The following is a 24,750-nucleotide window of genomic DNA, read 5'->3' on the forward strand; positions in this document are numbered from 1 at the left end:
TGAGGTAACGATGCTTGGGTGACAGAAATGCCATTTTGCTTAGAGCTAATTCTATTGCTCTTACCATAAGCAAGAGCCATGGAATGGACCCCAAGAGAGGTCAAGTAACGCAGTTCACTTCAATATGGGGAAATACTTGATTACTTATTTGGCTTGAATATTATTAAGTAATCTATCATTAACAAGAAAATTATTCTTGGGAATAACTATAAAGATTTTTTCAGAATTCAGTTTTCAGTGATAAAAGAAAAACATTAGTATCTCTCAATAATTTCATTCTGGGATTGACAACTTTTTTCACAGATAGCTGAATAGTCAGTATTTTAAGATTTGCAGATTTATTCAACTCTGCTGGTATAAAAGCAACCTTTGCAGATAATACTTAATAAATGAGCATGGCTGTCTTCCAATACAACTTTATAGGTGGGAATTTGAATTTCTCTAATTTTCATATTTTAAAATATTCTGTTTTTTTAAACATTAGAAGTGTAAAAAGATCTAGGCATAGTGGCAAATGCCTGTAATCCCAATTACTTGGGAAGGTGAGGCAGGAGGATTACTAATTCAAGGTCAGCTAAGGCAGCCTGGTGACACTATATCCCCAAATAAAACACTATGAAGGGATGGGGGTGTGGCTCAGCGCTGAAGCACTTATCAGCCCTCTATGAGGCCCTGGGTTCAGCCTCGCCCCCCTGGCATGTACAGGTTTAATTAGAATTAGCTCACAAGCTGCACAAAAGACAGTGGGCTGATGCATCAACCTGATTTAATTGCTTTGCAGATCAAATACCTCCCTCTTTCCTAATACACAAATTTTATAGTGTTTCTGAGGAAGATTTTATAGCAAAAAGAACAGTGTTATTACTTATTAAACACATTAAGCCATTATGTATTAATTATTACTTGAGGTCAACTGGCTATAACCAAACTTCAACTTCACAGTTACTTAGCTGGCTACTTATGTCCTAGTTGCTTCCTACTGTCCTCCAAATGGCCCTGTCTCAGGATCCCTGCTCTGTGAGATCTACTCTTACCCTACCCTTAAATTCTCCATGACGCACAGCACAGAGCCTGGTGCTCTCACATAGGGCCTTACCTGTTGTGTTACCAGTATCCAAACAAACCTACCTCTCTTCACATGTTAGTTACCTGGGTTGTCACTAAATATACATAATGTACCAGCTAGATTTTGAAATCTGTCTTTGGTACCTAGTCCTTCATGTAGAAATGACCATTTCATAAAAAGCCCAATCTCTTTTGCTTTGGACAGTTTCATACTCTAGTGCCCCAGTTCTGAAAGTATTTTTGTAAATACATCTACAAATAGAATTATCACTGATTAGGACCCTCTTCTTTTCTGTAAGTAAAACTTTCACTACTGTAGCCTGTCTAAATTTCTATACATGAATACTGACAACTCATTGACACTTAACTGTCCAGCTTAGAGCAGAGCTGGAGATCCAGTTCGATGGTAAAGCACTTGCCTAGGACATGCAAGGCTCTGTGTTCAGCTCCCAGTGTGGGGTGGGAATGGGGGTGATGGGACTGTTTATAGAGGAAGTTTAACTTAATCATCTAGTGATACAGAAATCCCTTGAACATCCTGTAATGGATCACTATCTCCACACAATTCCAATGACAGGATTAACCTACCCTAATTTATCTAATGATTTAATATTTGTTCTTTCTTATTCATTCAACTAATATTCTCTAAATTCATGCCCTATGCTAAGACTATGACCAAATGACATGATTCTGGCTTTTAAAAGTTTATATTCTTAAAATCATTGAAAGCTGAAAGTAGTTTTGTTTTTAAGTGAAAAAACAGGTTTTTTTCCCAGTTCATATAAATATGACAGTTTTAACAACAGCAATTCCTAAATTACAAGAACTGAAAATACAGCATATTTGAAATTTCACCTGTCAACAATTAGTGAAACTTCTCCTGATGTTATCTCCATGCAGATATTTAAACATAAATGGGACACCATTTAGACATATGATATATACTATCTTCTTGTAATCTAGCTTTTAACTTTGCAAATACAAATCTGCAACATTATCTGAGGCCTCAGGACAAGGAGGCCAACACGCTGGGTGCACAGATGAGATGCGGTGACTCCGTCCTCAGGAGACAGATGCAGCTGCCACTGCCAAGAGAATGAGCTTGAGTCACTTCTTCCTGACTTCAAGTTGTAGGAGAATTTCTTTCCTTTTCTTTCCTCTCCCTATCTTTCTAGACAAAATGTTACTAGAAGATCACCTCAACAAATGGATAATTTTATCCATAGATGGAAACAAGTCTACACAAAATCTCTGTATTTTAGTATATATACTGAATGTACTTCCCACCAACCTCTACAAATTTTTCCCTTGGAAAATAACAAATGTTCACATTTCGTATGGAAATATACAATGACACAACAGCCAGGCAATCCTGAAAAACAAGGAAGGGATACTAGTCCTAGCAAATGTACAGATTCACGAAAAAGCTGGAGAAATTTAGTGTGATACTCATATGATGTAGGACAAAGCTGGTATCACAGGTAAAAAAAGAGGTAACTTTAAACAGCTGGCTTTATTCAAAATAGATACAGCAACACTGGGTGTGGCAGACTGCTTGCCTAGTATGCAGAAGACCCTGGGTTTGATCCCTAGCATCACATTCAAACAAACAAACCAACCCCTTAAAACCTACCTCACAAAACACACAAAACAAAATTTTAAATAGATTGAAGAACTAAACATGAAAAATTAAACTTCAAGACTCTTAGAAGAAAATACAGATGATGCCTACAATTTAGGGAAGGAAAGGATTTTATTTACCATGCCCTAAAAACATAAATCAGTAACTTTGATATGACCAAAAAAACCCAAAAACAAATATTAATAAAAATAATAAACAGGAGAAATTATTTGAACACATATACCTTCCAAATAATTAACGTTTATAAAGAACTTGTAGAAATTAATACCAAAAACTGATAATAAGGTACATGGGGGGCACATGCATGTAATTCCAGCCCTCAAGAAGTTGGGGCAAGAGGATCATGGGTTCAAGGCCAGCCTAGGTTACACAGTGAAGACTCTGTTTCAAAAGACAGACAAACAAACAAACAAAAAGGACAAGTGGACATTTAGTTTCTATTATTTGATATGAATTTCAATTCAAATTGGTAAGTTCTTAATTTGAGTTAAAACACATATAAAATGCTATAGTTCTATTTGTAACTACAATATAAAAAAATTTAAACGTATCTTGAACTAAGAATCTTTAAAAGGAATACACCCAACAGTTATATACGTGGGATGAAACGGTTCACACCTTCCCTGGTGGCTGAATACTTCCTGTCATATGACCTAACTGGGTCAGCCAAAAGTAATCCCCAGGCCGCTTCAGAACACATAAATAGAACTATGATGAGAGCAGTCAAACCAAAGACTGAAGCACTCAAGTCATTTCCTCAGGAGCTGGGTCAGGCATTCAGCGAGGAAGTGACACGACCTGGCCCCCCAAGTTACCAAGTCAAATAGTGACCTGAGTGTAAGGAAACAGCGCAAAAGCCACATTCCTCTGGAAATGCCTGTTTCTTTCCCCTTCTGTAAAATAAAAGTCATCCAAAAAAGATATACACAATAAACATCTAGTACAACTCTAGTAAAGAAAAAAAATCTCTCTTAGATTCCTTTTATTCTACCCTAACCCAACAGTTTCCTCCCTCCCTCCCTTCTCTCCTTCCTTCCTTCCTTCCCTTCCTCTTATTTCCTCCTTTGGTGGGGCCACAGGGACGAACCCAAGGTCTTGCACATTTTAGGCCAGTGCACTAACACTGAGCCACATGCCCAGACCTATTTTTAAATTTTCGTATTTAAAGCTGGCCTCAAACTTGTAATTCTCCTGTCTCAGGCTCTTGAGTAGCTGGGGTTACAGGTATGAATCACCATGCTAGGCCTCAAGATTGATCTTAAATTAACAAAAAAAATTTAAATAATGAAGCATACATTTCAAATAACTACATAGTTTACCCTAATCATCACCCCTTGGGATAAGTTACAGTACATGGCAATCATCTCATGTATATCTCAGGACTCATATTTTAAGGAAAAATTTATTTAATACTTACTGAAAGTCTTACAGATGTCCGAAACAGCTTTGAAGACTCTATCAGAGAAATTTACTTTCACCTTCACATACTTCATGTTGGGAAGTTGCAGGCGAAGCAGTTTGTGCTGGGGGGTGAACTGAAGCTTGGCATCTGCCTGAATCCCATACTTATCCAGGGTCCAGTGTGTCTTAAGCAGCCAAGTTCTCTTCTTTTCCCACCACAGAGCATGATCGGACCAATCCTTCTTTACATCTAGGAGAAAAAAAAATCAGCAAGATTTTTTAATATTAAAAAATTATCAAGATTACCTTCAGAGAAATTAAACCTAGAAAATGAAACAACAGATTCTAAATGCTATAATGTGAAAGATACAAAAGAAATACAAACAGCTGAGAAAACACATCTGCCCCGAGAAGCCAATGTACACGGTAATTCAGGCAGAATACACACAGTAACTATAATGCTGAAGTTTAACACAAACTGGGATGCATGAGTGACAGAGTACTCCATGTTTTTAGAATATGAACAGGGGGTACAATTACAAGGGCTAATTTTAAAAAGCACAATTGGTGGATTTCAAGCTCAGCCTTGACGAATGGACAGTAACATTCTGGTGATAAAACTGGTAAAAAAAAAACCATAGTTTGTGAAGTTGCAGAAATGTAGTAAAATGAGTTAAGGATCGTAAAAAGCAAGACGGGAAACCAGAGTGAACAAAGCCCTTCACTCTAGGTAAAGAGGAGCACGGAGAAGCAAACTCATGAGCAGCGCTCTAGGCCAAGAGGGAGCACTGAAAAAAACAAAACCTACATGCCGATCACGTCTTCCCATCACCCCAAGGAAAGTAACTTCAAAAGTCACACTGTCCAACTGTTTTCTCTGAACATATTGTGGTACAACAGAAAAAAATATTTGCGGCTGGGGATTTAGCTCAGCAGCATGAATGAGTGCCTGCCTGGCAAGCGCAAGGTCGTGAATTTGATCCCCGGTACCAAAACAACACAAAAACAAAACACAAAAGCAAAAAGCATCTGCTTTCTTCTCTGTTAAGGCTGGGGTTTTACAGCTCAGCGGCATAAGCGCCTGCCTGGCAAGCATGAGGTCATGAGTTTGATCCCCCATGTACACACACACACACACATACACACACACAGAAACAAACCAATCCGCTAAGTTATCTAATAGTTTTATGTAAATAAAAGAAGCCAAATAATGAAAGAGAGGTATTGGTGGCATTCAGTAAGGCAGATTACACTAAACTTCATGCAGTAAAATCTAACTTTGGCTACTTTTTTAAATATTGGGAGTTGGAGATTTAGCTCAGCGGCATAAGTGCTGCCTTGTAAGCCCGCAGTTGTGAGTTTGATCCCCGATACCGATAAAAATAAATAAATAAAAACTGTAAGACTTCTTAGATCAATTCACTGCTGATAAATGCCAAAAAAAAGAGAGAAGTGATACTAAAACAAAACAACAAAACCCCCAAGACAACCAAAGAAGTGTCCTGGGGAAAAAAACATAGGAGAATAGCGTTCTCACAGCAAAAGCACCTCTGCTTCTAGTGCAAAGCTTACTCTAATATAATCATACCTTCAGAAATGAACTTATCAACTTTAAGACATTTAAAAGTAAATATTCTGGAATGTTAATAACATACTCAACTGATATATATGTAAAGAAAAGTCAAATTTTCATATATCACTAGATAAGGTTTTTATAGTGGTAAATTTCTGATACAATTCAACTTCTCATTATGAAGGAAACACATCATAAGAAAAAGATTGTAACTGCCAGATATTTAAAAATCTTAATCAGGGGAAACAAGAAGTACCCTTGTTGTGAGCCAGCAGTAACTGTAGGCAAGGAGAAGAAACAAGATGCACCCTACCCGTGAGCCAGTGGTGACTGTGGGGGCGGGACAAGGACAGGACCCTAGACATGCCCTTCCTATGAGCCAGCTAGTGCTGGCTGAAAGACAAGAAGAGTGCCCCCCGACCCCACCCATAAGCAACTGCTGATTCAGAGGAATGCAAACTGAGCTGACAGCAACTGAGGTACAAAAACAACTTAATGCTTATATTGTTTGACTTTGCAGGCCTAAAACCAATAGTCTGAGCATCTATTTAGAGCAGAGAATATGCAATAATATAGCAACTATGGGGGATTTTCTTCTGTCTCATTTTTGAAATCTAATATTGTTCTCACTGCTTTGTTTTGCTCCATCTTATTGTTTTGTTTTATTCAATGTTTTGTTTTGATTGGTTTTATTCTGTTCTGTCTGATTTTATTATATGTGATGGTGTGGGCAGCAATTCTGAAGATAACACAGGCATTATGGTAGTAATGGCTGATTTCCTATTATCCTGTTTTGAAGTCCTGTGTCAGCTTCACTATTTTGTTTGGATTGGTTTTATTCTGTTTTGTTTTATTCTCTTTAAAATAAAATCAGCAAATGCTTTCAGGAGAAAATTATAGCTACTTGTGATTACACTGCCATCTTAGAATTGCACTATTTGTTTTACCTCTGGCCATTTGGCCAAGTATGTTGTTTGAAGTTTCACTGCAAAAACACATTAAATTGCTATCTTAAAAGTACTAACGTAATTGTGATTTTTAATGTATGAGGTACCCGGCATCATTCATTATTTTCCAGTGTAGAATTTGCCAACTACCTCTCGGATGTAACAGATTCTGAACTAGCTTACAAAACACAGCAAAGGTTCAAACCTTTTCATAAACAATGAAGGAACTGTCACACACATTCCTTTTCAGGACCAGAGAACCAAATGGAGAAAAAAGTAACTTGCAAAGAACCACGGTATCTGAACAGGACTGAGACAAACTGAATTCCTGGAAGGTACATACACAAGTCTTTCCTCCCCACGCTTCCATCCAGGCACTTCTGCTGTCCTCCAATGTCAATGTTACCTTTATGGAAACCACATACAGACTTCAGGCAGGTGACAAAGGCAGAGAAATTAATAATAGTTTAATCCCAAAGCACTGATTTACATCACTCAGGTTTCCCTAAAAGGCAAGTAGCTTCCTTCAAAGGAGGGGAATCTCAGGAAGCACATTGAGAGGATCAGTAAAAGTGACACAATGGAAGAAGCAACTAGGGTCTATCAACTGCTATGGATACCTGCAGCATGAAGGAGATGAAAAAAGATGTGTTATGTACACGCACCAATTTCCTACAATGAAAGTAATCATGTACTGCAAACATGAACTAAGAAAAATTTTTAAAAAACCAGAGAGGTGAGAGAGCACTAAACATTTCTCTGCTTCCTTGGTTAAGGGTTACTTCCAGGGTCATTAAATTCTTAGCACTTCTGGGCTACCAAACACAGGGGCTGGTGGCGATGTCCTCAGGCACAGTGAACTCAGAAATCGCTTTGCTTGAGAAAAATAAGTACTGTAGGTTAGGGCTTTGTCCATCAGCTGTTGTACGCTAGTGACAGGTGAACTGTCTGTGGTAGGGAGGAGGCCTTCACAGCACCTGTTATAAGCTTCAAAGAAGTGCGCGCGCGCGCGTGTGTGTGTGTGTCTGTGTGTGCACGCCACAGCTGTTTTACAGTAGTAACAAGGCAGAGGCAAAGCAATGCTGTAAGATACAATAAAGCACCAAACTCAAACAATGTGGTCCAAAAGTAGATATTAAAACAGAAGCAAAAATATGAACCTGATAAGGAACTCTTTGAAGTAATAAAAGTTACAGATAAGTTTTGATAAAGAGGCAATTTTCCAGCAACCATGGACGTTATAGTGTACAGTATGAAAGGACTATTGGCCAAGAACCAATTTCTCAAATCCAACTACAGAAATGGATGCTATTCCTGTAAGCCAAAGGATGGCATACTATAAATGGCCCCAGGACCCAATCCTGCCTTCTTGCCTGTCTTTGCATGGCCTGCAAACCAAGAATGTTTTTAAATGGTTAGGAGACACAGAATGAAATAAGAATACATTTTATGTAACTTTTATCTGCTCTGAACAGTATTATCTTGGACTTCATTTTAATTGGATAACAAAGCAGTACATCTCTGCCATCTACCAATAAGTTTCACGCTCTGACCTTAGAAAAACAGACCTTCCTTGATGTGTACCCCTGCAAGTTTGAGAGAGGCACCCCTCACAGTGGTGCAGAAAGCCAACATTATATTTTTGAACCAGAAGAGCATCATTCATCTCTTCCTTTGAAACCTGACTGTTCCTCTCAATTCTTTCTTGCTTTGTCACTGAAAGAGCAGCTCAACTGCACGCAGAAAGAATACACAAAGAAGGGCATATGACCCAAAGACTATGCAGTAGACACCCCAGGAGTGCTTCCCCTTCCCACTGAAGGAAAGAGGCTCTCTTACTGACTGACAGCACTAGTAAGACCAGTCCTTATTATCCACTAGAAATAGAAAGAAGAATTACACAAAATAAAAGCACAACACAATACCAGAAAAAAAAAAATCCGAAGTATCAGTACTGCAAATATAAGAGACAAAAACAGTAAGTAGAAGACAGTGTGAGAAGACGCGTAGAGAATGGACTGTGGGAGTCTGGGACATAAGTAGTACAACAGGAAAGGTTTTGGTAACATTTTTCAAGACTCAACACAATAACCACCCAGTCATCATTAATTATAGAGTAATTACTACTACAGAGTACCCAACAGCAACTGTGAAAATACTCATCAATTTAACAAATAGTTGCTTAAGTATCTGCAAGAAGGTACTGCTTTAGTGCTAGAGATAGTGATAAACAAAACAAAGCTCCAGCATCTTTGAAGGAGGCCAGCTTGACCTGTGTGGAGAGGTAAAGAGACCAGCAGAGGATGGCACCAGAGAGCAAGGCGAGAGCCTTGATGGGCACAGCTGTTTAGATTTTACTGTAAGATAAGGCCCTAAAGCATTATTGGCAATCAGAGTGTCTAAGCACATTTTAAAAAATATTATGGCCACACCTACCCCAAAGCAGGATACTTTGGTTTGTGAACAGCTGTCTGTATTTGTTTTTTGCAGGTAGAATAAAGAGTGGTAGCTCCTATCCTGCCACTTTGGTGATACCATTTTAAACTAAATGTCAGAAGCTCTGGGTTGAGTCTGGAAACATTTGTTGTTGTTGTTTATTTGTTTTTGTAGTACTGAGGATCAAACCCAGGGTCTTTGCACTGAGCTATATCCCAGTCCTTTGCATTTTTTGAGACAAGGTCTCATTAAGTTGCCCAGGCTGTGCTAGAATTTATGACCCTTCTTCCTCAGTCTCACAGAGTTCTGGGATCACAGGTGTGGCTCCATGATGCCTGTGCTGCAGACTGATTTATGTTTCAATCATTGCTGAGAATGGTATGGAGGTGATAATGCATTATGTAACGGAGGCATACAAGAGCAAAACTGAGACATTAAAGTGAGACCACAAATGATGAATGCTTGAATTATAGTGGTTGGCTAGTGATGAAGTAGAAATGTGGATATAGAAAACTTTTCCTGGACACTTCACTACACTGGGAAGCAGAATAATAGAAAGAATATGGACAGAAAAGGGAGAACAGGTCCAAAGAGTACTTTTACTTCTGAAAGGAAAGCTATTACAGTATTATTTACATCCATTTTGGGGATGACACTATAATGCTCAACACATTTAACAGTATTCTTGCATCAAGTCCCACAGTGCCTCCTTTTAGGCTAAAACAAGAATGTATTCTAGAAATACATTTTTTTTTTTTGGTCTTTTTCATTTTTATCGGTACCAGGGATTGAACTCACGACTGCCTGCTTGCAAAGCAGGCGCTTATGCCGCTGAGCTAACTCCCCAGCAAGAATGTATTCTAATCATTAGCAGCAAAACTAAATTTTACATCTTGAGTAAAATCCTAAGGAAAATAAAGGTACACTGAGGGGGAAGTAACTTCCCAGGAAAGTTAACTGTAAGTCAAAAAGCATTTAACTGTGCAAAGTGTGCTGGGTGTGTGTTTAAAGCAGTCTCTTAATGCAATAGCTTTTATAAGTATTTGAACTGTCTAGTATATTACAGCCTAGCTTTTCTCTACAGTGGCAAGTTAACTCACAATGTATTACATGACTGTAACCTGTGTAACCATTATGTACATAATAGATTTCAGATACCAATACCACTAGCTTAAGATTGAGTAGAAGCATAAAAGCATTACAACTAAAAGCATTATGACTTTTAAAAAATGGATGTCTCACTAAAGAAAATGTATAGGAAAAAAAATGGATGTCTTTAAATAATTATAAATAAATAATGGAAAGCAAACAAAAATGCTACCTGATCAGTAAAGTAATAGTTATATTTTTCTTGTGTGGTATCAGGCTTCATAAAGGAACATCTATGAAATTCCCCACATTTGCAAAATTAAAAACTTTGGGATAATTTTCCACATATGTTGCTCCCTTTGTGTCTTAATGTTCTAAGTAAACATTTTTGCTTTTTATCAAATGGTAAGCTTGACATGTCAAACTTAACACTAGACAACTGAACGCAAAACACATGCAAAAAGATACACACACACACACACAAAACACACAAATATTCAGCCCATCACCTCCCATGGAGGAGCTGGCCAGCATCACTGGAGCAGACTCACTCAACAGCATTATGAAACCATTCAAGGAGGGACCATGCTCAAATCACGCTGTGAGACAGCATCTCTAATGTCTTTGAATTTCAGCTTCCTCCAAGTATAGTACAGTGTTAACTTTCTTTTATTACATATACTCTTTTAATACTTTTTATTTTAGATTTTCAGAAGCAATCTACCATAAGTATCTATTCTATTATGAAGTCACTTTCTTTTCTTTTTTGGGACAGAAAAGAAGGGATTTCATAATTAATTTGTAAATTTAGCCTGCTTAGCAATACTTAGAAGGACTACTAAAATTACAATTTAATATACCTAGCAAAGACCTCTTAAAAATCCAGAAAAATTTATCATTTCTTTTTAATATTTTGTCAGAATTCTAGAAGGGATTATTCCTGTGTCTTTCCCTCATTTAATAGAACCAATCACACTGTTCTCCGTTGCACATAGCAATATCTGACAATATCTGAAATATCAGCAGTATTTCAAACTCCTATCATTAAAACTACAAATTGCGGGGCTGGGGATTTAGCTCAGCGGCATAAGCACCTGCCTTCAAGCAGGCGGTCGTGAGTTCGATCCCTGGTACCAATAAAAATGAAAAAGACCAAAAAAAAAAAAAAGAGCTATAAAACTACAAATTGCTAAAACATTAATGAAACCTAAAAATAAGTAATTCTTAATTAGAAAGATTTGGGAATGAAGACGCTGCTTTTAGGTGCCGTAAACCTTGCAAATTTTAAGTGTTCATTTAGAAAAGAAATGTAAAGTCTATTTAGCCTTCTCATACTTCCATAATCCTGGTGCAAAGTTCATACTACATTAGAAAATCTTATAAAGTAAAGTAATAGTTTGATAAAGTAATAGTTTGTTTTTATAAGTACAAGCAACTTTATGGGCACATCTCTTATTTCTGACAAATACACATTTTTGTATTCTGTTAAAACTGTAATACTTTCTTTAGCTTCCTTTCGTTTCAAGATCTTCTCAAAGCTCAAGTGAAATAACATGTTCAGGAGTTTAGTTTGTCTTTACTATAGGAAAGAACACAACACAATTCTTTTTTTTTTTTTTTGGTCTTTTTCCTTTTTATCGGTACCAGGGATCAAACTCACGACTGCCTGCTTGCAAGACAGGCGCTTATGCCGCTGAGCTAAATCCCCAGCCCCCACAACACACAATTCTAAGGTACAACGAAGCTACTAAGCAACTGATCCTAATGCTATACAAACTGGGCAGACCAGGTAACATCACAGGCCAGTCTCTGGTCTTCCAAAATAAGACTTCCACAATGCTCCCTCCTACTATTTATCTATACTACCTAGATACTCTTCTAAAATTTAGATTTTATTTCACAACCAGGCACATTAAAACTACTGCAAGTTTACAGCCAACAGTTCAAAACACAACTATCTAATTAAATGTTTCCTCTGTCCAACTTATGAACACTCCTCACAGTTCTGAGAATCCTCCTTCTTAGAAAACCATAGGTTCTAGAGCAGAAAATAAATATAGAAGTCATTAGACTTAAAACATTTCACCTTCTGAGATCCACACCATGCTGGAACTTAGGACTCTGGGAAGCCAAGCCAGCACCTCCCCTCCCTGTAAGCGGAGGCAGGATGGCAGCCTGCATCCCTTCCAGGGGGAGAACTAGCAGTGTCTCCTGAGATCCACGCCATGCTGGAACTTAGGACTCTGGGAAGCCAAGCCAGCACCTCCCCTCCCTGGTAAGCGGCAGTAGTTTAGCCCACTGCAGCCCGTCCACGGGGAGAACTAGCAGTGTCTCCTGAGATCCTCGCCCTGTTGGAGCTTAGGTCTCTGGGAAGCCAAGCCAGCACCTCCCCTCCCTGGTAAGCGGCAGTAGTTTAGCCCACTGCAGCCCGTCCATGGGGAGAACTAGCAGTGTCTCCTGAGATCCTCGCCCTGTTGGAGCTTAGGTCTCTGGGAAGCCAAGCCAGCATCTCCCCTCCCTGTGAGTGGAGGCAGGGTGGCAGCCTGCAGCCCTTCCAGGGGGAGATCCAGCAGTGTCTCCTGAGATCCACGCCATGTTGGAGCTTATCTCAATCTCTCCCTTATTCTTTAAAAAAATTATTTAGTTATTTCTTATGTTTTTTAATTAAGGGGAAAATTTTTTTTAAATTAGCATATGTTATAGTAACTCTTTTTGATTTACTGTTAACTTGTTTTGAAGTCCTGTAATACTCCCACGATCTTGTTTTGACTGATTAGACTCTGTTCCATTCTATATGATAGTATCAAGTTTGAGGGTATAAGCACCTACTTTGAAGGCAATAAGATTCAGTAAGATGCCCATTCTGGTTTGACTGTTGTCTCCTTTGGAAGTCCTGTAATGTTTACAATGCCTAAGTTTTATTGGTCTTGTTCTCTACTGTTTTGTCCAACTTTATAATATCTAATGAGATAGACTATTCTTTTTAAGGAAACAAGAGACAACTTTGATAACCATTGTTGATAACCTTGTACTCTGTTCTACATCATGTGCTATGTCTATCCTTGGTTTTGAGTGACAGCTTTGTTTTCCATATTTGACTATATTCTCTCTCCCCCAAAAAAGTAATAAGAACTAGGAGTAATAAAATCCAAAATGTGTAAATTTTGTTTTAAAAAAGAGAAGGAAAAAAAAAAAGAGCTCTATGGATATAACAGCAATTGTGTTTAGGGGTGTTAAATAGCTGACTATATTAATGTTTTTGGATCATTGAACACAGCTGTTTGCAGTCTCTCTGTTTGAATGTTCACTTTGTATTCTTTGATACTGTGATTTGAGCAACTATTTCCAAGATGATAATATGTAATCTATTAGCAGGTGATTTCTTACTATTATGTTTTTTTTTTTTGTAGTTCTGTATTACGTGTACCCTTACACCACTTTGTTTTGTTTTGTGTTTTTCTCTTTTTCCTCTTAAATAAAATTAAAAAAAAAAAAACAAAAAAAAACCATTTCACCTTCTGCCAACCAAACTTACAGATTTGAGATGAGTAACCTGTCTTTTTGTTCTAATGAAAAAAAAATCTCCCTACCTGTACAACAATAATCTTGGCTGTGCTGCCCTCCCATCTTCTGGGAACCATTCCTTTCCTTATTCTGGGGCTCTCTAGGTATCCTATACACTCCCGCTTTAAACAAACTCAAATACCGGCTTTCATAATTTCCAGCCGGACATTCTAGAGTACCAGCTTATACACCTATTTGCTAGCTCACATTTTCACCTGGATGTCTCATTGAAATTGCAAGTTTTGTCTGTTTATTTGCTTTTTGGTGCTAAGCTACACCTTTAGGCAGCTATTTTCAACTTAATGTATCTAAAACTTAACCAACTTTCACCCCATCTCTAATGTTAATAAAAGAGCACAAACCAGGAACCAAATTGCTCAAGCCAAGAATCCACAAGTTATAGATTTTTCTTTTTTTTCCAGTAATAGAGATTGACCCCCAGGCCTTCACACTTAACTACATCCCCAACACAGCCAACCCTTTTTAAAGTCTGAGACTGTGTCTTACTAAGTTGCTAAATTGCCCAGGCTGGGCTTGAACTTGGCAATCCTCTTGGCTCAGCCTCCCAGTGCTAGGATGATAAACACGTAACACCACACCGGGCTTGTTCCTCTCCTTTATCAGCAAGCACCTGCCAATTCTTCCAGAAGTCTTTCCTGGTACCACACTATCTCAGACCACAGCACCTCCTCACTGACTGTGGCAACAGCCTCCTGAATGGTTTCATTTCCATCCAGCACATCCCACAACATACCCAGAACAAGCTATTCACCCTTCCGTGTTGTTCTCCTAAAAATCCTTCCCAGCAGCTTCCAACAGCATTCAAATAAAATCCAAATGCCTTATTATGGTCTATTCCAATCAGATCTTTTAGTTCTAATAAAAGTGACTGGATGCCCTTGCACATGTTATGCCATTTTTAAAACATCTACTATCCTCTCATCATTTAGATTTTACATTAAATTTCATAAAGAAAAGTCTTTCTTAACAACTTTACTGTGTTTGCAGCTTTCTGCTACTGTGACAAAATACCTGCAACACTGGATTTATAAGGAGGTTTGCTCTGGCTCAGGGTTTTAGAACTTTCAGCTCACTGTCACTTGACCCAGTGTCTCTGGGTCTATGGTGGCACAGTATAGCACTCTGGAGTTGCAGAGCAGAGCAAACCGCTCATGGCAGCCAGAAAGCAAAGAAAGAGGAGGCAGTGACAGGGTCCCGACATCCCAACTTTCTTCCTTAAGCCTTACCTCCTAAAGGTTTCACCATTTCTCAACAGCATCCCAAACTGGAGACCAAGCTGTCAACACACAGGCATCTGAGGGACACTTATCAAACCACAGCAGCTATCAAAGAGGAGCCCTTTACCAGCCTGTGTCCTTCCACCACTCAGTGTCAGCACAGAGGGAAACCATCTGTCAAAATCTGTATTCCTTCTGTTTGCTGCCTGGGGATAAGGAATGTCTTTTTTCCCTAACAGATTGTAAACCCTGTCTGAGAAGGCAGCAATAATGCCCATTTCGATCACTATTAAGAACCCAGCAGTGGCTGGCTGACAACAAAAGTTTGGTAAAGGCAGATGCACTCAGTATGAAAATATTAAAAGATTCCCTCAGTATTCTCTTTTTCCCTAAAACTGTGAGTTTGTTACAGTGTTAAAAAAAAAAAATCGACATCACCAAAGGATAAATACCATTTCGGTAATTTAGAGTATTACCAAAACACAAGAGCCATATGGAATGATATCCAAAATTTGATGACTGCCGCTGTCAAATATTTAGTAGATACTTTCCGTTGTAATCATCAGGGAAGCGAAAAATTTGGTTTCTACCATATTACCAACTGGGTCTGTAAGTACTGAGAAGCCCTTACTGTTAGTCGGGGCTCTCTAGCCCTCTCTGACAGTTGGCTGCTGTCCTATTTTTTCTCCTTCCTTCTTAGCCGCCATTTAAAAGCCCTTTCGCAGCCTATGTCCCTTTAACGAAGAACCATTCCTCTTGCTTTCTCCATCTGCTCTTCACCATTTTTCTTAAGCCATGATTGGACAGCTCCTTACGGATCTGTTTTCCTGTCTACTGTGCATCTCTTCAATTTGTTTACCTTGAAGAATTCTCATCTCTAGAACCTGCTCTTTTTTGGCAATTATGCTTTGACTGACAAGTATTTCTCTCTTTTCTTCTTCTATTTTCTGTTGTTTTTTCTCTCTCCAAAGCTTTTTTCCTTTTTTTCCGAGCCATTTCTGAAGTTTCTTCTGTCAAAAGGAAATGCAGTCTGTTGAGCTATTTTGGCAGACTGCGTCCAGTGACGAGCCCTGCCATTTCCTTTACTTTGATTTGTGTGTGGATCAGAGTATGGATGAGTCCAGGGGCTGGGTGGTGACTGAGGGACAGAAGCCAATGCAGTAGATGACCGAGTAGCATTATTCTTTGTTTCCTGATACCACGGATGGATGAGTTGGGAGATCTGAGTAGCAAGTGGTGAGTTCCATTTTCTGTACTGAGAACATTACTAGTGGGGGGCAGAATTCTCTGGTCTCAATGTCTTATAAATTCAGGAGTCCAATTTTCTAGCTCTACCAATATCTTCATATCCTCGATTTCTTCATAGCGTACATCCGCGAGAGGATGACATCCTCTTATCCAAATTCATTGGAAGTACAGAACTATAGTTTTCTAGACATATTACTTTCATTTTCAAAATAATTTTTTTTTTGTCTTTTTTCCTTTTTATCAGTACTGGGGATCGAACTCACGACTGCCTGCTTGCAAGGCAGGCGCTTATGCCACTGAGCTAAAAATCCCCAGCCCCCAAAATAATTTTTGTAAGTATCATTATTGTCTAGTGGAGGACCTTCCAGATTAACTTGTCCCTGAACTTAAGTTTTCACTCTCTTTTATCATCCATTTGTTCTGTAGAACCTTGTTATTCTCACTGTCTGAAGCCAATATGGGATCCAAAGACTGAATACCTACCTGGGACAGAAATGAAGTCACTTCTTAGTGAAGCCTCATCCTTCAAAGATCGGAAAGTAGTCTGATGTGTTCTATTTGTTTCATCCTTTGTTAATTCCTGGTTAATATTCTTTTCCTTCTCATAAACTATATTATGTTGGCATCACGTTCCTTTTATTAACCACTTGAGGCCCTTAATCAAAGTCACCTCCATGTCACCTACTTTCTTTTTCAATCACTGTCTCTCTTCATTCATTTTCAGTGTGAGAGGCAGCAGCTGGGGGAGCTCTCCTCAAGCTCCTCTAAGCTCTGATTTAGGAGCCCTAGAGGGACCGGGATGCCATGGCAACACCCTATCACTGAGTCCTACCCTTCCAGCGTTTTTTCGACCCAGCCCAGGCCCTCTCTATTCTAGAAACATTAGTTCCTGTAAACTTACTTTTCACCATCAAGAAAAACTATGATTTATTTGTATGTGTGAAGAATTCATTTTCAACTTGCGAATTAACTGTTCTTCCATACGAAATAGAAGAATGGCAGATTCCCTACATGTAGAAAACCAGTGAAAACTTTTTCACTTCTAAACAGAATTAATTCCCTTGCTCAAGACAGCACTCATTGTGCAAAATGATTATGTTCCAAACACTGACTGGTTAGGACTTAGAACTCAGATATGCCTAGAAGAAACATTATGAATAGCGGTTAGGTTCCAAACTAGGCTTTCAATCAGAAACAACCCAAAATCTATTACTAGCAGTACCATACAACAGTACAAGGGGCTTTTTAGAAAATCCAGTCAGTATTTCAACTTCAGGCAAAAGGGAAGCCCCGGCAGTGGGACTTGCAGGCTGCAAGGCTGGAAAAAATAAAAAGGAATGCTGCTGCTAAGTTGTGAGAGTCTGGAGCACAGGGAACCTGGTGACTGACTCCACTACCTTTCCACAAAGGCCAGGAATTAACTGATGATTTCCTCTTTTCCAGCTCCTAATTTGTTACTTATGCTATGCTTTCTTTTCTCTGCAAAGCTAATGACAACAGAGGGGTTTTAACATGCTTTCCTTTCTTTCCCAATACCTGAAACAAAATTTTAAGGCTTTTAATCCTTTTAGTGAGATTATATTGTCAATAATGTATAAAGACAGTATCCACAAATAAAACAAATGCTTAAATGTGGTTTTTAAATGATCTCTGCAATTTTATCACTAGAATGCATTAAAATGTACAGGACATTGTATTTTAATCCCAGCATTTAATCAAAAAGTCTTTTGTTTTTAAGAATTTCTTACTTGCACTCCTTAATCTCTTTCACCTAAACTCATCCTTTGAGAGTTGAGAATCATGAGGCTTCCCATACTCCCCGTGATTTTAGGATGTGCCCTCTTGCTCTTGCCTCTTCAGTCACTTAAACCTTCAAAGAGGCAAATAGATGACAAGTGTTGCTCTGTAGATACATAACCAATAAATAAACATCTTCCAAGAACCAATCATATGTCAGGCATTAAACTTGAATAATACACAGAAAAATTGGTAAGAATCCCCATCCTAGAAACATGTACATCTCAAGGGAAACTAGGTAAGCAAAATGAGCTTAAAAAACATAAAAAGAACAATTCGTCACAGAGGCAACCAACTTTTAAACATGAAAAATTAGACTCTGAAGATGAGGTAGTATTTCATTTAGGTCTTAAGAGATACGAGAATTCAAATGTTTTGAGAACACTGTTCTATAGATAATGGAGATTCTCAATGGCACTGTTTTATGAATAATCATGATGAAACTGCTGGGATCAAATCAGAAAGGGTAGCCTGCACAGCTAGAACCTGACCACAGTACTCCAGGGAGTAGGGCCTGATGTGAAGCAGAAGCCAACGAGGACAACAAACCAAAGAAAGGTACACGTCTAAGAAACACAGCTCTTGGTGATACTTACTGTAAAGACAGCTGGAAAGTGAAGAGAGAAACCAGAAAACTTCTGGTTTAATGATTAAATAAATTAAATGAAAAATGATAATAGCACTAAAATATGTTTATAGAACATTTACTATTTGTGATAGTTTTGTCAACTTAAGAAAACCTCAACTAAACTAGCTCAGCAATTCCAGACCATAGGGAAGACCTACTCTGCTTGTTGTGATTCAAAGGGGAAATGAAGAAGGACAGATCTGTTCTGTTTCTTCCAAGGAGCTCCAGCCTTTGCCTTCTAGCACAGGCCCATCAGTCTTCTGGTATGGACTAGGACGCGTCACTGCTGCACCTTCTACTGAACCCTTCCGTCTCTAGTGAGCAAACAGACCCTCTGCACTCTTCCACATCTGACTCTGAAGGTGGCCTTTTATGCCAGTCTTGTATACCCTGCATTGTACCTGTTTCCCTGGTAGACACTAACTGGTTCCCCCAAAGCCTCCTGTGTTCACAGAGCGGGCTTTCAGAGGTGGCTGCATCTAGGGTGTGTGCTGCTAGATCAAGGTTTCAATGCTGCGATTGATTGAGCTACGCTAAGATGAAGGCTGCCCTACCAAGTGAGTGCTACCTGCCCTAAGGGCGTGGAGCCTGGACAAGCTATTCCAGACAGAAAGAGCTTGTAGCTTGCTGCTTTGCTTTTTCACTGCTCTCTGCCTTCCATCTGCCATGAACTGTTTGTCACCTGCAATGCCCCTCTGTATGCCTGCCTGCCTTAGAGCCAGCAAATAATGGGCAGAAACCTCTACAAACTTGAGCTAAATAAACCTTTTTTACTTTAACTTTGGATGCTGGGCATTTTGTTTCAGCCATGACAAAACATAACTAAGACAACTATGTACCAAGTACTTGATGTATTCTCATTTAATTCTCACAAACATGCTATGCAGTAAATACTATTATCTCTTCTAATAAGAAAAACAAAGGATAGAGAAGTTATAAAGGTTGGCCAAAGGTCTTAAAGCTAGCATTAAGTAGTTAGGATTTGAATCCAGATCACCACGACTGCAGAGGTGGTACTCTTAACACTCCATTAACCAAGATACAGTTATTCAAAAGACAAGCAAGTTTGGATATGTTAAATATAGAGACAAAAACTATTAAGGTTATGGGCTGAGGGTTTTGTTCAGCGGCTCACAAACACAAGGTTGTGAGTTGGATCCCCGGTACCCCTCCCCACCAAATATGTATGTCTGTAGTAAATCCTGATTGTTCTGCACACTCTCAATAGGAAACAGGCATTCAGGAATGAGAAATAAGACAGACTGGACTTCTTCAGGGAGGTACAGAGATTATTAAATACAGCCTGGAAATACCAGGTCTAGTGCTTCACATCAGGATTGTACTGCTTTGTCTCCTTAACCTGACATCTGGCTGACAGCCAAGAGAGCTGACACAGGGGAGATACTTTGTGGGGTAGAAGGCGAGCGGCTGCAGCAGGATGTAAAACTCCAGCCAGGTCCAACAAACCTTCTGTAAGTCTGACATCAGCCCCCTTAGTTTATGCTGCTCTTCTACACCATGGGGATGCCGTGAGACTGTGTAAATTAGGGACTGAAAAGGTCCTTAGAAATCAGTCCATTTAATTCTCCCCACGGATAAGGAAACAGGGATCAATGAAGCTAAGCAAGTTGCCTGAGGCCCACAGTCCTCAGTGGCAGAGCTGAGATCAGAATCCATTTATCACTGTGTGTGGTGGGCAACATGAAAAAAAATGGATTTGGACTGAATTTATGTTCACTTGGCTCTGCTCCCAGCCCCAGAGAAACCACGTCATCGGAGGCTGCTCTGCTGAGCAGAGCTGTTCCAGGAGGGAGAGGCTGCCAGGGTAAGAGAAGCAGTCATCCAAATCACGTCACTTGTCTGTGTCCACACTACCCACACACTGGAATGTCAGTGTATAATGTATATGAGTCGCATCCCCATCACACACTTAGCAAGTCCATCACCAAGGAACTACGCAACATAAAATATGACCTAAGAAAGAAGGGTGTTACAGCCAAAAATTAAAGACCAGACAGATCCTAGAAAGTGTCATTCAACTGAGGCAAGGGTGACCTCAGAACCAGCTAACTCCATGCGTCTCTCATCCCTGTATTCCCAAAACAGAAAATGAGAAGGAATCCCCTGGTCATGTAATGCCTTCAACTGGTGTACTAATGGCAACTGCAACCCAATAAACTCAAGGAAGGCAAGTGCTGCCAAGCAAAATTAAACTGATATTAAAGCTGAAGAATACAGCCGTTACCAATGAAAAGAAATAATTTAGAATAAAATTAATGTTAATTAGGTTTTCCTTTTGAGACAGTCGCACTTTGTTGCCCCGACTGGCCTTGAATTCCGGGGCTCAATCATCTTCCTGCCTTGGCCTCCTGAGCAGCTGGGACTTCAAGCACCACTCTGCCTGGCTTAATGTAAGCACTTTTGTTTTTGTAATAGAAGTTATACGTGTGGTAGTAATAGAAAATGAATATACACTCTATTATCTAATAATAATTGAAATAAGTAATCACTATTCTAGAAACAAAGATCAGAAGTATTGAGACAGGGTTTTGCTACACAGTTGAGGCTGTCCTTGAACTCACCTTGTATCCCAGGCTGGCTTCAAAGTCACAGCAATCCTCCTGCCTTAGCCTCCCAAGGGCATGTACTGCCCAGCTGGCTAATTAAATTAATCTTACACTGAAGGAACAATTCTTCCTTTCAGAACTATTATTCTAGACGAACAGAACTCTCCATAGTGTAATCTGTAGGACTTTACTGAAATTTTTATAATATGCTTTTATTAGTATGCAAGAAGTACATTCTTGATTTTCAATAGCAATGAAAAACAGGAAAAGAATACTTTTTAAAAAATCATATTTAACCTAACCTTTATTCGTTTGTTTTCGAGAAGGTCTCTTGACATACTTAAGGCTGGCTTTGAACTTGCTTATTCCAGGCTCACCTCAGACTCACAGTGATCCTCCTGCCTCAGCCTCCTAAGTGTTGGGATTTCAGGCATGAGCCACCACACATGACCTAATCTACTTTTGAACTCTATGGAATCTTATTCTCCTGCATGGAGTTATTAACATGAAGGAAAAAAGAAAAAATAAAAACCACCCGCCAGGAAGCAAGCAAATAGCTTTTGCCCTCCACTCCATCTCCACCCCATCCAGCATTATAGGAAGACTAATCAGGGGGATAAAATAGTAATCCTATTATTCTAGCGTTTACATCTTTGAAACTGAACACATTTCTCCAAGTTATATTGTACTTCTTCCTCTCCCTCAGGTTTCCTTTCCATTCAATACCTGCAGAGTCTACCTCTTATCTTAGGCAGCTGGGAATTTGTCCCTCTCCCTTTATACTGATTTAGTTCAGTTCTTCTGTACCTCTTGCCTGAGTTACCAGAATCCACTTTGTGAAATACTACCTTAGTTATCTCTTAAAATGCAAATTTAATCATTTTCTCCTCTAATTAAAAACTTTTCCAAGCCCCTCTGTTGTGTGTGCATAAGGAGTTGTGCACCCCTTCGGCATCTGTCCTCTGTGCTGCCTGTGTCCGAGGAGCGCTCATCACTCCTGGATGCAGCCCATGCTGGGCCTAACTGTAGAACAACCTGGTGTTCTCAGTCTTCCCCAGGATTATGAAAATGACAGTAAGCTCCTGTCCCTATGAAGACGACAAGCAATCTGAATAGTCAACTGAAAAACTTAACTGTTCATGACAAGCTTTTGTCAAACATTAAAAACCTTTCACGTCAGTTATAAATGTGGGTATGGAAAAAACAGCCAAACCAACATTTAGTGAAATGATATCAACATTGAGAAGTGTTACATTTCTTTGTAAAAGCTTTCAAGAGTAGTTTAAATAGTGCCTGTTTTTTCAACTAACTCACAATATGGAACAAGCAAGCATCTTTTATGCCTTGGCAAATTTTCACACTCCTTTCTAAGTTTCAGTCAGCTTCTAAGATTTTATTTTCTGCATTTTCAGTGTCATGAACTATTTCCGAGACCTCCTTTAATATGGAGGCACTTCTTGTGGGTATCACTTCCTCCGGGACATCTTCATCCTTCTGCCACCCCACCTTCCTCATTTGGGTCAACATGTTTGCCTTCACTACATTCCTCTGGCTGCATCTCAAGTCTCTTGAAGGGGGAAGGCTTCCAAATTCCCGCAACAGGCTACTCCTTCTGTAGCTCCACTTTGGATCTCAGTTGCCCTGCGTTGCCCTGTCACTTTTCGTTTCTCTGTGAACTTCTATCTTTGTGGATCAAATCCCTCCTTGACTTAGCCATTTTCATAAAATACCATGTGAGTTTTCTCACTGGGAGACGAGGATGCAACGCAAACACACACTCTGCTATCAGTGAACAACAGTGTGACAGATGTGCAGCAGCCAGTAAGGAAGACTCTGAAGTAAGGCACACCAACTGCTCATGCTGAGTGTCTGCTATGTGCAGTGATTTGAGAACTGAAAGTCTAACAGCAAGGTTGTGCCTCACATACTTATCCAGAAAGATGACGATGGGAGTTTAGTTTCCCTACGGTGCCTGGAAAATGTGCGCACTGACTGTGCCCAGCATGTTTCTAAAATTCTCATTATGCTACACTGCAAAAATTGTTTCTGAATCTGGCAGAAGCATAAAGTGCCTCAAAGTCTGCATATCATTCAAGCTGCCAACACATTTTAATCGAAGTATTCTATGCAGTAACAGCTTTAAAAATTACTTTTTTATATTAAGGCTCCAATGGCTGAGTGACAGACTGTCTCAACACGGAGAACATTTAAAAACTGCCATGGACTGAATGTCATGTACACTGAAACCTTTGTCCCCCAGTGTGACGTGGAGTTGGGGCTTTAGGGAGGTGATCTGGTCACAGCAGGTGGGGCCCTCATGGCAAGGTTAAAGCCTTCAGAAGAGAGCTGGTGCTCCCTCTCCTAAGAGGAAATGCCCAAGCTGGCACCCAGCTTGCAGAACCGAGAAATAAATTTTTACTGTATAAACCACTAAGGCTACGATATTTGATACGGTGGCCTGAGTAGACTAGGACTGAAAATAAACTTTTAATAAAAAGCGACAACTTGGGGTCAGGGATATAGCTCAGTGGCACAGTGCCTGCCTGAGGCAGGTGTGAGGTCCTGAATTTGATTCCCAGCACAAACAAACAAAAAGTGACAACTGTTAACTTCTTTCAAGTAGCTAACTGATTAAAAAAATTGGGAATTTACTCTTTAAACAAAATACAAAGATCATCTAAGTTTACAAATACCTTTCTGAAGTTTGAAATCCAAAACAACATCAACTAATTTCAATATATTGTTGACAGTACAACAGAGGAAAACTGAAAGTTGCTGGAAAGCTTTCTCAGGTCACGTACGCCGTGCATGCCATTTCAGAGTGTTCACAAACAGACAGTATTGCCAATTATTCATTTCCAGAGGGTGGCTAACCGTCCACCCAATCCTGAAGGCCCATTGCTAGCGTAGTGCAAATGGCTTAGAAGACAGGGCTGGAGTCCGTGTGCGATGGCAATGTCTGACCAAGTCTACGAGGGACAGCAAGGCTACACTCACCAGTCAGCGCTCCCCTCATGGAAGAACTAACTGGATTGTTTTTTAGAGGTGGTTAAATGCACCTAGTTTATAGCTCAAAATAGGAGTCATTCTGTGAGAATATTTTACTGGCTTTGACACTAAATTTCTCTTAAAGCATACTAACAAATTCTAATACTTTCAAGTCTGAGCTTAAAAGCCATCTCCCTGTAGAAATCCGTTCTTCCATACTCTGAGGTAAGTGTATTATCCAAGGTGTACTTGTAAGAAAATTAAGTCAAGTTTAAGAAACTTGGCATAAAGCCACGAAACTACTCTGCTAGAAAGCCAGTATTCAAACCTAGACAGCCTGGCTTTTTTTAGCAAAGGCATTCAGGACTTCACTACCATTAACTGAACTGACAAAAACAAGAAAATCTTTTATAATTATCTTGACAAAAGGTAAACATCACCATGAGAATACTTGAAATTGCAATTCAAATTACAGTATTTAAAGATGCTAATTCTGAAGAATAAAATTTAAGTTCTTAGTATAGTCATTCTACTAACTCCCAGAGATACTGTTAATTCTTTTAACAC

The 24,750-nt window shown here is 39.3% G+C and overlaps 1 protein-coding gene across 7 annotated transcripts in view; it reads right to left on the minus strand.

Annotated features, from left to right (window-relative positions):
* The window catches only part of Fermt2 (FERM domain containing kindlin 2), a 73,487-nt gene that overhangs the window by 37,010 nt on the left and 11,727 nt on the right, over positions 1–24,750 (minus strand). For all 7 annotated transcript variants that reach the window (XM_013154622.3, XM_063247813.1, XM_063247804.1 and 4 more), the window contains exon 3: positions 4,125–4,358. In XM_013154622.3, the coding sequence (XP_013010076.1) occupies positions 4,125–4,358 (234 nt within the window). The remainder of the gene's footprint in view (positions 1–4,124; positions 4,359–24,750) is intronic.

Source organism: Cavia porcellus, unplaced genomic scaffold (assembly GCF_034190915.1).
Source record: "Cavia porcellus strain 051 isolate PalLab524CR breed Dunkin Hartley unplaced genomic scaffold, mCavPor4.1 scaffold_1, whole genome shotgun sequence".
Lineage (NCBI taxonomy): Eukaryota > Metazoa > Chordata > Mammalia > Rodentia > Caviidae > Cavia > Cavia porcellus.